Source organism: Erinaceus europaeus, chromosome 21 (genome assembly GCF_950295315.1).
Source record: "Erinaceus europaeus chromosome 21, mEriEur2.1, whole genome shotgun sequence".
Classification (NCBI taxonomy): Eukaryota; Metazoa; Chordata; class Mammalia; order Eulipotyphla; family Erinaceidae; genus Erinaceus; species Erinaceus europaeus.
The window spans coordinates 27,833,696-27,848,403 of NC_080182.1; the positions used below are offsets into that span (position 1 = coordinate 27,833,696).

Genomic DNA, 14,708 nt, shown 5'->3' on the forward strand with positions numbered 1-14,708 from the left:
CCGTGCATCTCGTTCTCCATGTAAAGCAGTAAAGCATGAAGAAGCGTCCACACGGGGGGGGGGGGGGGGCGTCCCGCCATCTGAGCAGAAAGCAGAGCCACTGAAATGCCCAGGAAGAGGAGGCGGTGCAGACCCCCACTGGTCTAGGTGCATGGTGGAACAGTATACAGCAGTGAAGACAGATGAGCAGGAACATGTCTGTGGCTCTGCCCTCTCCATCTGAGAGGAGTGTGTGTGTACGTGTGTGTGCATGTGTGTGTGTGCGTGCGTGTACATGTGTGTACGTGTGCGTGTGCACATGATACGCTCACTCACAAGTGAGACAGAGCAAAGCTGAAGGAGTCACACTGAGGTGACAGCCGTGGATCCTCTGCAGGGGGAACAGGCTGGACTCAGACCAGTGTCCTCATCCTTCCAAGTTCTCCCCACCACCCAGTGCTGGGCGTCTGGAATAAGCCGTCTGCCCAAGATCTCAGGGGACCCAGTGGGCACCCCTGACTGGCTCACCCCGGCCCCCCAGCAGGCAGCACCTGTTCCACGCCCCAGTCCCTCACACCTCCAGCCCGCCCTGGAGGGGGTGGGGTGGGGCTACTGGGTATTCACATGAATGTTTCATGCCCACTGCTTGATTTACATGGGTAGGACAGAGTCTGAGAGTCCAGCACTCAGTGCTCCACAGGCCACGCCCAGCCACTGCTGCCAGAGGCCCTCCACTGGGACTGGAGAGAACAGTGGCTCTGAGAGACCTGCACCCTCCCTGGCAGGCTCTGAGCAAGTGCTGTGCACGCTCCCTGCTCTGAGGCTCCCAGCCCAGAGTCTCCCTCATGGCCCAATTGGCTGCTGCAGCTCCAGCCACAGGACTTCATCTCACTCAAGGAGAAGGAAGGAGAGGGAGTGGAGGACACCCCAATCTCTTGGACGCATCACCCAGAGACTGCTCAGACCACCTCTGAGGGCCTGCACGGCAGGCGCTTGGGTTGGAGGGTGGGGCAGCCTCATGCCAGGCTGCTCAGAACCCAGCCGCCACCTGACTCGGGGCCCAAGCTTCCACTTTCTCTCCAGAAGCCTCTAGCTGTGGGTGTTTCCCCTCTCAGGTGGAGGGGCCTGGCCCTCGCTGTGCCTGGGATGTGCAGGAAGCATGTCTCCACCCTGAGCCCCAGGGGCTGAGCTGAGGCCCTGGCCATACCCGGGCAGGGACTGCTGCCCACCTCACCCTTCCAGTTCAGAGCCCTGCTCCCTCTGGCCGGGAAGTGGCTCCCAGATTCACTGCAATGCTGCAGCCTCTCAGCTCACCCAGGCCTCTGACTCCAAAACTGCCAGACCTGCTCCCCACACTCCACACCCCACACCCTCAGGGGCTCTGCTGGCTGCCCAAGCTGGGCACCCGAGGCCGGAGCTGTGCCACACTGGCTCCTCCTGTGGAGGAAGAGCTGAGAGCAATGAAAACCACCACTGCCACCGACGCCAAGTGTACATGCTGAGCTTTTAATGCCTCATTTGTGGGGAGGGGGGGCGGGGAGGAGGCTCTGGCTCTGGTTACGGGGGTGGGGGGCTGCAGCAAGAGATTCTCAGGCCCTGAGTCTGTCTGTCAGCTGGGCAGCCTGGAATCCTCTGGATGGCATGTAGGGGGAGCTGGACCCCCGAGAGTGTGAGCAGTGTGAGCATCCCAGCAAGGGTGCTCCAGATTTGACGGCTGCATTCTGCGAGTGTGAGCGTGCGCGCGCGCTGCGCGCGCACACACACACACACACACACACACACACATTGCTTCCTCCCTGGGGCTGACCCCGGCCCCACTCTGGCCTGAACACCTGGCTAATGTCTATCAACCCGCTGAGGCCTCAGGCCTGACCTAATCCCTGAGCAGTCAGTATCGAAGGAAGAAACGCTGGAGAGTGGACACGCTGTGAGAGTTTAAGGAGAGATCACCTGAGCCAGTGGGAATGGAAGGTGGCAGGGGCCGGGCAGTGGCACACCCAGTTAAACGCATATAGTATGAAGAGCAAGGACCCACATGAGGATCTGGGTTCCAGCCCTGGCTCCCCACCTGCAGGGGAGACACTTCACAAGCAGTGAAGCTGGTCTGCAGGTGTCTGTCTTTTTCTCTCTCCCTCTCTATCTCTCCTTCCCTCTCAATTTCTCTCTGTCCTATCCAATAAAATGAGAAATGGTTGCTAGGAGCAATGGATTCATAGTGCTGGCAACAAGCCCCAGTGATAACCATGGAGGTAATGAGAGAGAGAGAGAGAGAGAGAGAGAGAGAGAGGAGAGAGAGAGAGAGAGCAGATGGTGGAGGTGATGGGTGTCCGTGATTGCCATTCTGTAGTAGTGACTACAATCCATAAAGCCCTTATCTTCCACAGTGCCCCCCCCCTCTCCCTCTCCCTCTTGCTCTCCCTCTCTCATCACAGCAGCTCTGTGTCATCAGGCCCAGGGGTTTCACGCTCCCCTTTTATAGGAGAGGATACTGAGGCCCTGGGGTGGGGCTGTTGTGTGCAGGAGCCCAGAGCCACTTCCTTCACCTAACATTTATAAGATGCCTACTGTGTGCCCGAGCTGGGCTGGGAGGTTCTCACAGAGCAGAGAAGCTGTGTTCCTGACAGTGGGGGCGGGGAGCCCAGGCCTCCCCATCCTGTGCACGAGGATTCCATATGGGGACTCCCCGGCCGAGGGAGAGCCTCCGTTCCTCTCTTTTCTTTTCCTTCAGGGCCAGTGCAGCTGGCTTGCCAGAGGTGGGGCTCCTGGTGGGGAGGGTCAGGGGGCTCCTAAAGGCAGCAGCTGCAGAGTCTGGGCGGGCAGTCCTTAGGCTGGAGCCACCTGGCTGGTCTCGGTCTTGGACACAGTGGTGGCCTCCTCCTCACCAAATGGGTTCTTGCCACAGCAGAGGGTGGTAAGCATGCAGTTCCGGAACTGGAAGGTAATGGGGGCGGTCAGGGCCATGCCTCAGGGCTGGCGGAGAGGACCCCAGTGCTGACCTCACCTACCCTGCTGGTGCAGGGTGCTAATGTGTGCAGCTGGACCCAGAGCCAACGGTGTCGCTGAAGCCGTCACCTGGTGCCACCTGGGCAGTGGCTGGCTACAAGTTACCTACTCAAACCTCAAGCCTGACCCTTCCCTCCTCTCGGGTGGACGCAGGGAACTCAGCTCAGAGACGAGGACGTTGCCAGAGGGCTGGAGGTGGCAGAGCTAGGGTTCAAGCCCAGCCTGTCCCACCCAGGGGCCTGTGGCTCAAAGTGCAATGTCTCTGCCTAAAGGCTGCTCTGTCCCTCTGTCTCTCTGTCCCTCTGTCCCTTGGAAGCAGCTGTCGGCATTGTCGTGTTCAGCTCTGCAGGGACATGGGGCTGCGAGCAGGTACTTCGAGGTTGGCCTGATTGCTTGCCAGTTACCATCTCCGTCCCTGTGGCCTCTCTTGCTGTGTCTCTGGTATTCTCTCTCAATATATACAGGGGTCAAGTGGCAGTGCACATGGTTGAGCCCACATATATCATGCACAAGGCTCAGATTAAAGCCCCCGGTCCCCACCCGCAGCGGGGAAGCTTCACAAGTGGTGAAGCAAGGCTTCAGGTGTCTCTGTGTCTTCCCATCACTTCTCGATTTCTCTGTCTCTATTCAATAATAAATAAATAAATAAATAAAATATTTGAAAAGCAAAAAGAAATAAGAATTCTTTTTAAAAAAGGAAAAAAGGGAGAGAAAATAATGCAGCTCCCCCAGTTCTCCCAGAGCCGCCGGAGGGCAGGTTCCGGAAGGATTGTCGCCCTGCCCAACCCCCCCCCCCCGCCCCCCAGGCCGCACGAGCACCTGCTTATTCATCATGATGTAGATGACGGGGTTATAGATGGATGAGGACTTGGCAAAGAAGGCGGGCAGCGTCATGAAGGTGGGCCCGAAGTCGGAGCCCTGGTGCGTGAAGATGTAGAAAGCTACACTGGCATAGGGCAGCCAGCACACCAGGAAGGCCACCACCATGATGATCACCATGCGTGTCACCTCCTTCTCTGCCTTCTGCGTGGTGGCTGACTCCTGCTGCTGGGCGGCCGCCTGCGGGCACGGGGCACGGGCCGGGGTTCGAGTGCGCCCCACCCCAGCCCTGCCCGCGTCGTGCCCGCCCCGTCCCGCCTCGCCCCCCGCCCACCTCCTTGACGGTGAAGACCAGCTGGCCGTAGCAGAAGAAGATGACCAGCATGGGAATGGAGAAGTGCACCACGAACATGTAGATGACGAACGACTCGTTGTTGACCTCGGGCTTGAGTGTGTAGTAGTCAATACCGCATGAGCACTGCAGGCCCTCGGGGATGTACCTGCACGGGGGGGGGGCGGACCAGCGCTTAGGGGCGGCTGGGAGGGGCTTCTGGGTACCGGATGGGGGGCTGCGAGTGCTCGAGGGGAGCCAGGGCCACCCACCCCTAGGCCTGGCTCTGCCCACAGGCTGCCCAGGAACTCGGCTGCGAGTCTGGGGTCCCCTGACCACCCCTCAGTGCCCTGACCCAAGTGGTGTGTGGTGCTTCCTTGGTGCTTCCTTGGTGCTCCCCATCCCGAGTCACTGTGACCTCTTGACCCTGCACCTGTGCCTTGTTCCCAAGAGCTGGGGACACCCCCTTGCCACCCCGGGCTCCAGGAAAAGCCAGGTAGGGCGGCTCAGGACCTGGTGACCATTGGCCCGGAAGGTAGAGAGGAAGGCGAGAATGGGGGCCTCCAAGGTCATGGGGTGTTGCCCACGGGCACTGGGCCAAAGAGGATTGAAATCAGGCAGCTTAGCTGAGGATTAGGGCTGAGCCAAGGTGATGCCCTCGGGGGGGGGGACACCCTGTTACCTGGACCAGCCGAAGAGGGGAGGCGCAGCACAGGCCAGCGCCATGACCCAGGTGAAGGCGACACCCATGATGGCGTGGTTCTCGCCGAAGCGGAAGTTACTCATGGGCTTGCACACCACCACGTATCGCTCGATGGCCAGCACCACCAGCGACCACAGCGCGATCTCACCTGCAGGGCAGCCGGCGGTCAGGCACCTGCTGCTGGGACCCCACGGTGCAGGGGGGAGCTTTCTTCTGAAGCAGAGCAGTTCAGGGGCCTTGGATCCCAGACTCCCCCAGGGCAGTGGGACAGACAACCCAGCAAGTGGGACCCAGCCCTGGGAGTTGCGATTCTGGGGCTCACATCTGAACTCCAGAGGGAGGGTGGCCATAGTCCCAGGCCTCCACAGGGCATACCTGGGAGCAGAAGGGCGGCTGAGCCTGCAGGCCATGTCACCTGGTGCGTGGTCCCTGAGGGGACACACAGCCTCCTCCGCAGGCCCAGGCTGAGGCCCAGGAGAGCAAGGATGGAGCCAGAGGGGCTGTGCCGAGGACCAGGCAGGCTCTGCCCACTGCATCTCCACACCACTCAAAAGGCTCCTGTTCCCCATTCCTTTCTCCAGGCCTCTGTCTCCAAGTGCCCCCAGCCCCCAGTTGAAGAGAAAGGCACCAGTGGTCTGAGGGGGAGCAGTGGGTAAAGCCCCGGGCTCTCAGGCATGAGGTCCAGAGTTCAGTACCCAGCAGCACATGTGCCAGAGGAGGCTCTGGTTCTCTCTCCTCCTCTCTCTATCATTAGTAAATGAATCAATAAAAATAAAATCTGGGGCATGGTCCAGGAAGTGGCACAGTGGGTAAAGCATTGGACTGTCAAGCCTGAGGTCCTGAGTTCAATCCCCGGTAGCACATATACCATAGTGATGTCTGGTTCTTTCTTTCTCTATTCCTATCTTTCTCAATAAATAAATAAAATAAAATATGGGGTCTTGGCAGTGGTGCACCCAGTTAAGCACACAGATTATAATGTGCAAGGCCCTAGGTTCAAGCCCCTGCTCCCATCCCCACCTGCAGCGGAGGGGGGGGGACTCTTCATGAGCAGTGAAGCAGGGCTGCAAATCTCTCTCTCCCCTTCCCACTACTTCCCCTCTCAATTTTTCTCTGTCCTTTCAAGTAAAATAAAAAGGAAAAGGAAAAAGGAGTCACCAGGAATGATGGATTTTGAGTGCAGTCACTTGAGCCCCAGTGATATCTCAGGTGGCAATAAAAATAAATAAATAAAATAAAAAATAACAAAAATAAAATCTTAAGAGAAAAGCACCAGAAAGAGGCTCTCACGCCATAAGCTGCGGGGGACTCCTCCTCCTCCTCCTCCCCCAGCTCTCTGCAGGGATGGGGCCTCAGCACAGGGAGCCCTGAGCTGACAGAAGTGCTGCAGGCAGGCGGTGGAGGGAGGGTGTTGGGAGGAGGCTAGGCCTGCAGCCCAGGGCTGGTGCTGACACCTTGAACCGGAGCCCTGGCACAGGGCATAGACATGGCTGCACAGCTGCTCCCCGGACACTGAGCAGGGCTTAGGACTACCACCTGGACATGGCCAGCCCCAGTCCCCAGCAAGGCCCAGGGCCACCTGGAGGGCTGTTGTCCCAGGCCTGGCCCTCCTTGAGGGCCTGACTCAGCCCCCTGGAGCCTGGTGAATGGGCTCTGATGGACTTGTTTCGACACCACCGGGGTGGGGGGGGGTGGGGGGGTGGGTGGGGGTGGGGGGGGGTAGGGGGAGCTCTGTGGGGGGTGTGGGATGGGTGCCTGGTTCCATTATCTTTTTTTTTTTTAGAATTCTTTTTTTTTTAAATGAAACAGATAAAAGGAGAGAGAGAAAGAAGGGGGGCTGGGAGGTGGCATACCCGGTTAAGCGCAAGGATCCGGGTTCGACCACCCGCTAGGGGAAAGCTTCATGAGTGTTTGTCTCTCCCTCTCTGAATCCCCCATCCCTCTCAACTGCTCTCTGTCCTATTTATAAAATGAAAAAAGAAAGAAAGGAAGAAAGGAAGAAAGAAAGAAAAAAAGAAAAAAGGCTTCCAGGAGCAGTGGATTTGTAGCACTGAGCCCCAGCGATAACCCTGAAGGAAAATTAAAAGAAAGAAATCATCAGACATCCCTCTGGTACTTGTGCTGCTGGGGACTGAACCCAGGACCTCATGCAATGCCTCCCTACCACTTTTTCTTTTTGGGTGCTTTTACTGTCTCCAGGGTTATCACTGGGGCTTATCACTGCTCCTGGTGATCATTCTTTCTTTTTTCCTTTCTATTTTATTAAATAGGGCAGAGAGGAAATGAGAGAAAGATACCTGCAGTCCTGCTCCACCACTCATGAAGCTTCCCCCCGCAGGTGGGGAACAGGGGCCTGAACCTGGGTCTTTGTGGACTGTAATGTGTGTGCTTAACAACTATGCCACCACCAGTCTCCTTCCCCCCACCCCCACTTCTTTCTTCCGCCCTTTCTGACAGGACAGAGAGAAATTAAGAGGGGAGGGACAGACTTGCTTCACCACTCCTGAAGCTTCCTTGAACCCGGGTCCTCGCACAGGGTGGCGTACGCACTCGACCAGGTGTGCCCCTGCCCGCACCCGCCAGCCCAGAATTTTCCTCTTTGTGCTGAGAGGCAGAGGGATGAGGCTGAGACAGGGAGGAGGAGCCCGGGCTCCATCCCACCATGACCAGGGATTGAACCCAGGCCAGGGTGTTTGCACTCCCTGCTGGGTCGCCCCCAAGCCCCACTCACCTCCCAGCGTGGCAAAGAAGCCCTCAATGTTGCAGCCGGTGTGGCCAAAGACAAAGTAGCCGTGCAGGGAGGTGTAGAGTGTGGTGGTGAAGCCGCCCAGCACCATGAACAGGTCGGCCACGGCCAGGTTGAGCAGGATGTAGTTGAGGGGCGTTCGAAGCTTCTTGTGCTGCACCGTGACATAGAGCGTGAGGAAGTTGATGGGGAAGCCCAGCACGATGAGCAGGAACATGTAGGCGGCCAGCATGGAGAACTGCCAGGGCTCCGCCAGGTAGTACTGCGGGTACTCGAACGGGCTGCGCACCACGCCCGTGCGGTTGGACATGGGGATGTAGAAGTTCTCGCCCTCCGTGCCGTTCATGGCTGCGGTCTGACCACGAGCTGCTGCTGCTGCTGCTGCTGCTGCCGCCGCCGCCGCCTCGGCCGAGGGGCCTGCCGATGTGCCTGTGCGACTGTGCCTGGGACCCCCCCCAGGGCCTTATGAAGCGACCTCCTGCTAAACCTGCCTGACTCAGCAGCCCGCAGATTGGGGTGATTGCGGTAATCCCAGGGCTGCTGGGGCCTAATTAGTGCCCAGAGGGGCCAAGGTCACCCCCAGGCCAAGTGGGGAGGGGTAATGGGGGCCCTGGAGAGCACCCCAAAGTGGAGGACCCCAGGTGCTGGGCCTCCCAACCTGGGGGACAGGTCTGCCCTTGGGACCTGGAGCCTGTGTCCACTGGGTTCAGACTGGAGTTCTTCACACCCCAAGGGCTGGATCTCTCCTCTCAGCACCCTGCACAGCACCCAGGGAGCCCCATGGAGGGTAGGCAGGGCTGTGGGGTCTCTCCTCTCTCAGCACCATGCACAGCACCCAGGGAGCCCCATGGAGGGTGGGCAGGGCTGTGGGGTCTCTCCTCTCTCAGCACCCTGCACAGCACCCAGGGAGCCCCATGGAGGGTGGGCAGGGCTGTGAGGTCTCTCCTCTCTCAGCACCATGCACAGCACCCAGGGAGCCCCATGGAGGGTGGGCAGGGCTGTGGGGTCTCTCCTCTCTCAGCACCATGCACAGCACCCAGGGAGCCCCATGGAGGGTGGGCAGGGCTGTGGGGTCTCTCCTCTCTCAGCACCATGCACAGCACCCAGGGAGCCCCATGGAGGGTGGGCAGGGCTGTGAGGTCTCTCCTCTCTCAGCACCATGCACAGCACCCAGGGAGCCCCATGGTGGGTGGGCAGGGCTGTGGGGTCTCTCCTCTCTCAGCACCATGCACAGTACCCAGGGAGCCCCATGGAGGGTGGGCAGGGCTGTGGGGTCTCTCCTCTCTCAGCACCATGCACAGCACCCAGGGAGCCCCATGGTGGGTGAGCAGGGCTGTGGGGTCTCTCCTCTCTCAGCACCATGCACAGCACCCAGGGAGCCCCATGGAGGGTGGGCAGGGCTTTGGGGTCTCTTCTCTCCCAGCACCATGCACAGCACCCAGGGAGCCCCATGGAGGGTGGGGGAGGACTGTGGGGTGTCTCCTCTCTCAGCACCATGCACAGCACCCAGGGAGCCCCATGGAAGGTGGGCAGGGCTACAGGGCCTCTCCATTCTCTTTGGCTGTCTCTCCTCTCACTCACTCTGTCTAAACTACAGGAAGAACAGAGATGGGCATCGAGGCCTGTGCAGGCTCAGTTCCCGACTGCTTAGTGAGACCATCTATGCCCCCCACCCTATTCAGCAGCAGGCAGGCCCCTTAGAACTCAGACCTGTCAGCAAATGCAAAGCCCTATGGCTGGGGTGTGAGGCTGCCAGAGTGTGGCTACAAGGGGCCTCCTTCCCTGCAGCTCCCCAGGGGCCTGAGTCCAGACTGTCCAGTGAGGTCAGGGCCTGACAACACTGTCCCCACCCCCCGCTCCCCTGAGGACGCTGATGGTTGACTGAGCTCTGCATGCTGGTTGGCAGGGTGAAAAAGTACTGTCACTTTTATTTATGTATTTATTTATTCATTTATTTATTTTTCTACTAGGGTTGTTACTGGAGCTTGGTGCAGGCACTATGAATCCACTGTTCCCAGCAGCCATCTCCTCCCCTTATTATACTTGATAGGACAGAGAGAGACTGAGGGAGAAGGGGAGACAGAGAGAAACAGACACCCGCAGCCCAGCTCCACCACTGGTGAAGCTTCCCCTGCAGGGGCTTGAGCACTGGCCCTTCTGTATGGTGACCCGCGAGCTCAGCCGGGTGCCCCCGCCCACTCAGTACTACCACTGTGATAAAGCTCTCTACTAGGGCTGGGGAGGTGGTCTTGCCTGAGGCCGCAGGATACTGGTTCTATCCCTAGCATCACCAAATGCCAGAGTGAGCAGTGCTGGCCTCCCTCCCTCAAGTAAACAAATCTGACAATGAAACAAGCATTTACTTATTAGAAGAGCGTGATCAGAGAAGTACTCTGGCATTGGCGGTGCTGGGACTTGAACTCAGGACCTCACAGCTGGAGCCCAAGCTGCCTGCCCACCCCCCACCCCCACCCCCACCAGGACATTTTTAAAGAAGCTCTTTGTTCAGAGCAGCAGCTTGGGGGTGGGGGACAGGGGACAGCCACTGTCACCCTCCCTGGTGTGCATTTTGCTGAGGGGAGCCCGAGGCACAGAGGCAGTGAATCACCTGGCCAAGGGACAGTGGTGACAGTCTCGGCTGTGACAGGCCTGGCCACCCAGCAGACAGGTCCCAGGGACAACCAGCTGAGACTGCTTGTACCAGAGTATGAGAAGACAGGGGCCAGAGGGCTTTGGATGCACTGGGGGCCCTGGGGAGGGGGGTTTCCTCTCTCTGGACTCCAGCTTGCTGATGAGGGAGCCCAGGGGACCCCTCCTCAGTCTAGGGAGACCCCCCTGTGTCCCCACCAGGCAGAGCTGAGGCCCCCAGCTGGCTCACCTACCCTTCCCTGGGTCTGTGGGCAGCAATGGTGAGAGGTCAGGGCCCTCCTCTCTCCCCCTGGGGCCTCTGCCCACAGCTCCCTGCCTGCAGCCTTGCCCCTCACCCCCGGGACCCTCGGCCCCACCAGCCAGAGCCCCCAGGGCTTCCTCTAGCACCCCACCAACTCCCCTGCACATGCTGAGTGACCTCTGGGCACTGTATTCCATTTTGGAAAAGAGTGAGAATGACAGATGTGGGAGAGACACCACAGAAGCAGCACATGTGGAGTCAGGCCCTGGCAGGGACCCTGGGCAGCCGTGCTGTCTGTGGGACGCCAGACCCCTTCCTGAGTGTGGAGGACCTGGCTTGCAGGGCTGACCAGGCCACCTGAGACCCACCCTTTAGGCCTGGGTGTGTGTGATACTCCGGCCCGGCCCCCACCAGCTGGGGGTGCTGTGGGGACTAGGCTGGGGCACCCAGTGGCCGCGGAGGATTAGGGGTAGCACTAAGAGCCATAAGCCTGCCGGGCTGTGGGGGGTGCTGGGTCAGCAGCCCTGCTCTCCCCTGCCCTCTGCTTGGGTCAAGGGGGAAGATAGCTGCACCCCTGCTCCCTCCCACCCCAGTGTGCAGGGGACACTGGGATGGGCCCCACACAGACCCCATCCTCAGGAGCCCTGGTCCTAGGGGGAGCCCAACTTGGGAGAGCCCTAGCCTGAGGGACCCCCATCCTGGGGAGGCCCTGTCCTCAGGGGGCCACTTTGCTCAGAGGGCCCTTAGCCTGGGGGTTTGCTCTTGCCCAGAGCTGGAGCCTGAGGGGCAGGCTGGGTGGCCCTCTTCCTGGCACAGGGGACCCGCTGGTCCCAGAGTGGGTGCTGGCCAGCAGAGGGGAGGTGGTGCTGAGTCACAGAGTGGCAGGAGGGCAAGTGCCTGGGAGGATGGCAGGGGAAGGTGCACCCTGGGGTGCAGGGATCCTCCTGCCCACCCAAGGGCAGGACTGGCACAGAAGGCTGCCTGGTCTCTGCTCAGGACCAAGGAAAGGCCACAACAGCCACCAGTCATGAGGTCTCAAGCTGGGGACAGGGACAAGAGGCCGTCTAGCCGGCTGGGGCTGGGCAAGCTCGGGACCCGTGAAGGAGGCCGGGGTCCCCAAGGCCTGTGTCTCTCCTTCCCTCTTCCAGAGACATCTGGAAGCAGACCAGGGCCAGACACCCAAATGTATTCCCCCCTTACCAAGTGCCCTCCCCTAGGGCGTCTGGGCACCCCAGTGCTACCCCTCCAAGGGCCCTTCATGGCTGGGGGTCCTTTGGATGAGGGGGGATGGGGAGTGGGGCTGGGCCTGGTCTAGGGCCCACCCGGGACAGCACAGAACAGCAGAGCAGGCTGGGGAGGCCGCACAGTGGTGCCAAAGCCCTCCTGCCTGAGGCTTCCAAGTCCCAGGTTCAGTCTCTAGCACTGCCATCAGCCAGAGCTGAGCAGGTCTCTGGGGTAAGAAGTAGTGGTAGTGGTAGTGGTGGTAGTACTGGTAATAGGTCTGGAGAAATAGCACAATGATTCTGCAGGAAGACTCCGGCCTGAGGCTCTGAGGTCCCAGGTTCAGTCCCCAGCACCATCATCAGCCAGAGTTAAGCAGGGCTCTGAGCTCTCTGTTATCTATTAATAGATAGTATTATTAAAATAAAACACCTAAAATTACAAAAGAAAGTTCTCCCTTTCTTTAAAACACATACCCAGAGCAGAATGCCCTGAGCACAAGCTGAGCCCTGGAACCCTGACTTGGCTCTGTATCTGTAGGAGGGAGAATGACTGTGCCTCAGTTTTCTTGCCCAAGGTCATGAGGATGAGGCCGGAGCGGGTGTGGAACCTGGCAGGGCTCACACTCAGCTTCCTGCTGGCAGAGCCAGAGCCCCACCCCCCAGCTTATCTGTCACTGCTGTCACTGTGATTGACGCCTGCTGGGGGGTGCTGTCTCCCCCCTTTCCTGCCATATGCAGAGCACCCCAGACAGCTCTGCACTGCTGTGGGCCCTAACACATGGACACATGCTTCTCAGGCCTAGCGCATCTGTGCGGTGGTTAGGCACCACGGAGGACTGTGTTGGCACGCAGCTTGGCTCCCTTTCTCCTCTCTATTGTCTCCCAGGAGACTCAGCTGGGGGCACTGGGACTCTGGGTGGGTGGCTGGGCACACCCCTGGAGGGTCATCTTCACCCCCCTGCCCTCCAGAGAAGCTGTGGGGCCCAGCCTCCAGTCACAAGGGTGGCTGCTATTCCCGACACCCTCCCGTGCTCCTGGGCAGGAGCCTGGACACTGAGGACAGCACAGGGGGTGGTCTTCACCCGACTGGGCATGCCTGGCAGGGGCCAGGGATGGGACTCACAGGGCTGCTGTGAGGGAAAGAGCCGGCCTGAGGGTCATGGCTGGCAAAGAAAAGCCTCGCAAGAAACGTCAGCTCTTGCTCCCCACTGCCAGACCCCAAAACTGACTGCAAGGGAGGGACTGTGCCTGAGCCGAGCCCCAGAACCCCAACCGGAGACCCTTGGCCTCAGCAGCTGGATGGGGACCGTCTGTTATCTTCTTTGGGACCAGATCCCTCATTTTCTCACCAAGAGGGAGCCTACTGAGCTCAGCAGCCAGTGCGGCTTGCCCCCAGCCCGCTGCCGCCTTAGGTTAGATGTGGAGAGCTAGCGACCAGGGCTCCTCCCGGGTCAAACCAGAAGCAGGTATAGCCGCAGACAACAGGAGCAGCTGCTGGACGGACGGACGGGAAGCAGGGCCCTTTATTACATGACTTGCAGGACCCTGTCCGCAAGCAGTGGCAGGTCTTAGGGAGCTGTGGTGCTCAGAGCCCGTCTGTCTCAGAGGAACAGGCTTATTTTCCTAGAAACTACACGTTCGGTCCCTTCTCCGTCTCCTGGTGCTGCCCACAAGGCACACAACACCACAAGAGCAATTCTCTGGTCCTCAAACACCATCTCTAGCCAACACCCCTCGTGGCCGGTGTCTGGGAGGCTGGGCGGGGTCGGGGTCAAGGGTCAGGGGCCAGCCTCATCCATGCGTCTGCGGCAGTAGGGGCAGCAGGTGTGCTGGAGCACCAGCAGCTCATAGTCCTCCGAGTGGAACATCTGCAGAGGGGCAGTGACAACGGGCTGGGGCTCAGGGCCTGGCCTGGCCACCGCCCTGTGAGGGGTAGGGTGCCGCGAGATGGGGACGCCCCGCCCAAAGGCCACAGGGAGAGGGGAGGGGGCTCCTTGCGGGCACCTGCCCCCCTCAGGACCCTTGGCATGGGAAGCGGGGATGTGTGTGTCTAGGGGGCTCTCTGCGGGCATCTGCCCCCCGGGGCCCCCAGCGTGGGAAGCGACAGTGGTAGTACCTGGAAGCAGGAGGGGCACATGGTGATGGAGGCATCAGGCAGCAGTGAGCGGAAGTACTGCCAGCGCAGTGGGGCCGGCCAGCGCCTGACCAGGACGTCGCGGCGGCTCATGGCACGCAGCACCGAGCGGCCCACCACCACTGGCACAAATTCTGAGCCGCCCTGCTGTGTGTGGGGAGGTTGCTCAACCGGTTTCTGTGGCCTGCCCCCTCCCAACAGGTCACACACAGCCCTTCCCCTGCACCTCCAGGGGCAGCCTCACCTCAAAGCTGAGCCTCGCGGTGAAGGGGTCGCCATCCCCCCCGGCGTCTGTGGTCTCATCCAGCCGCAGTGTCTGCGAGTCTGGGTGTCTGGTCAAGGACAGCACCCAAGGCTGACATCCGCCCCCTCCCCAGGCTTGGTCAAGGCCTGGCTCCCCTGGGCTCTGAGGGGCAGGTTTCCAAGGGGTGGGTGCCAAGCCAGAGAGGCTGTGCAGGGCAGGATGGGGTCACAGTCCTAAAGAAGTACCCACAGCTGGCCAGGGACTGAGGCTCTGGGATGGTGGGTGGGTGGGTGAGCTTCCGCAGAGCTAGGGGCCAAACTCCAGGAAGGTGGGGGACAGGCCGGCTGGGAAGAGGGAGACAGGATGATGGGGTGAAAAGGGGCCACAAGGCTGGGGCTTCCCAGTCAGGTGTGGCCACTGCTGGCCCAAGTAGGTGACAGCTTCTGCCTCACAGGCTGGTGGTGACGTTACACACTGGACGGCCACAGGCACAGCCAGGGCCCACAAGAGTCAAGGGGGGGGGGTGAGTGTGGGTGGGGGAGAGGGGTCCTGGGCCATGCTCAGCTAACAGCTGAAGAGCATCTCCTGGCCCCCATCCCACCCTAAGGCCCATGGGCACTGTCTCCTCCCATCCTG

General features: G+C 60.2%; 2 protein-coding genes across 7 annotated transcripts in view; both read right to left on the bottom strand.

The window, feature by feature from the left end:
- Positions 1-2,701: 2,701 nt before the first annotated feature.
- On the bottom strand, positions 2,702-7,932 carry RHO (rhodopsin). Its single transcript, XM_007517079.2, has 5 exons — positions 7,567-7,932; positions 4,815-4,983; positions 4,136-4,301; positions 3,802-4,041; positions 2,702-2,910 (listed from the first exon to the last, which is right to left on the bottom strand). The coding sequence occupies exons 1-5, from the start codon at positions 7,925-7,927 to the stop codon at positions 2,803-2,805; spliced, it is 1,044 nt and encodes a 347-aa protein (XP_007517141.1). The 5' UTR covers positions 7,928-7,932; the 3' UTR covers positions 2,702-2,802.
- Positions 7,933-13,199: 5,267 nt separating this feature from the next.
- IFT122 (intraflagellar transport 122) overlaps positions 13,200-14,708 on the bottom strand; it is a 58,567-nt gene continuing 57,058 nt past the window's right edge. For 3 of the 6 annotated variants that reach the window (XM_060180660.1, XM_007517081.3, XM_007517082.3), the window contains 3 exons: positions 14,073-14,152; positions 13,811-13,975; positions 13,200-13,562 (listed from right to left, as the gene is read on the bottom strand). In XM_060180660.1, coding sequence (XP_060036643.1) covers positions 13,473-13,562; positions 13,811-13,975; positions 14,073-14,152 — 335 coding nt within the window. In that variant the 3' untranslated portion in view covers positions 13,200-13,472. Of the gene's footprint in view, positions 13,563-13,810; positions 13,976-14,072; positions 14,161-14,708 lie in introns of all 6 variants that reach the window. The other 3 variants (XM_060180659.1, XM_060180658.1, XM_060180657.1) reach the window with 3 other exon arrangements.

What these genes read in the sequence shown, in the direction of transcription:
- RHO (XM_007517079.2), bottom strand. Translation starts at nt 7,927, where the DNA reads ATGAACGGCACGGAGGGCGAGAACTTCTACATCCCCATGTCCAACCGC. An exon ending in CTTCTTTGCCACGCTGGGAG is followed by an intron (nt 4,984 to 7,566) that starts GTGAGTGGGGCT and finishes GCTGCCCTGCAG; the next exon opens with GTGAGATCGCGCTGTGGTCG. An exon ending in ACATCATGATGAATAAGCAG is followed by an intron (nt 2,911 to 3,801) that starts GTGCTCGTGCGG and finishes ATTACCTTCCAG; the next exon opens with TTCCGGAACTGCATGCTTAC.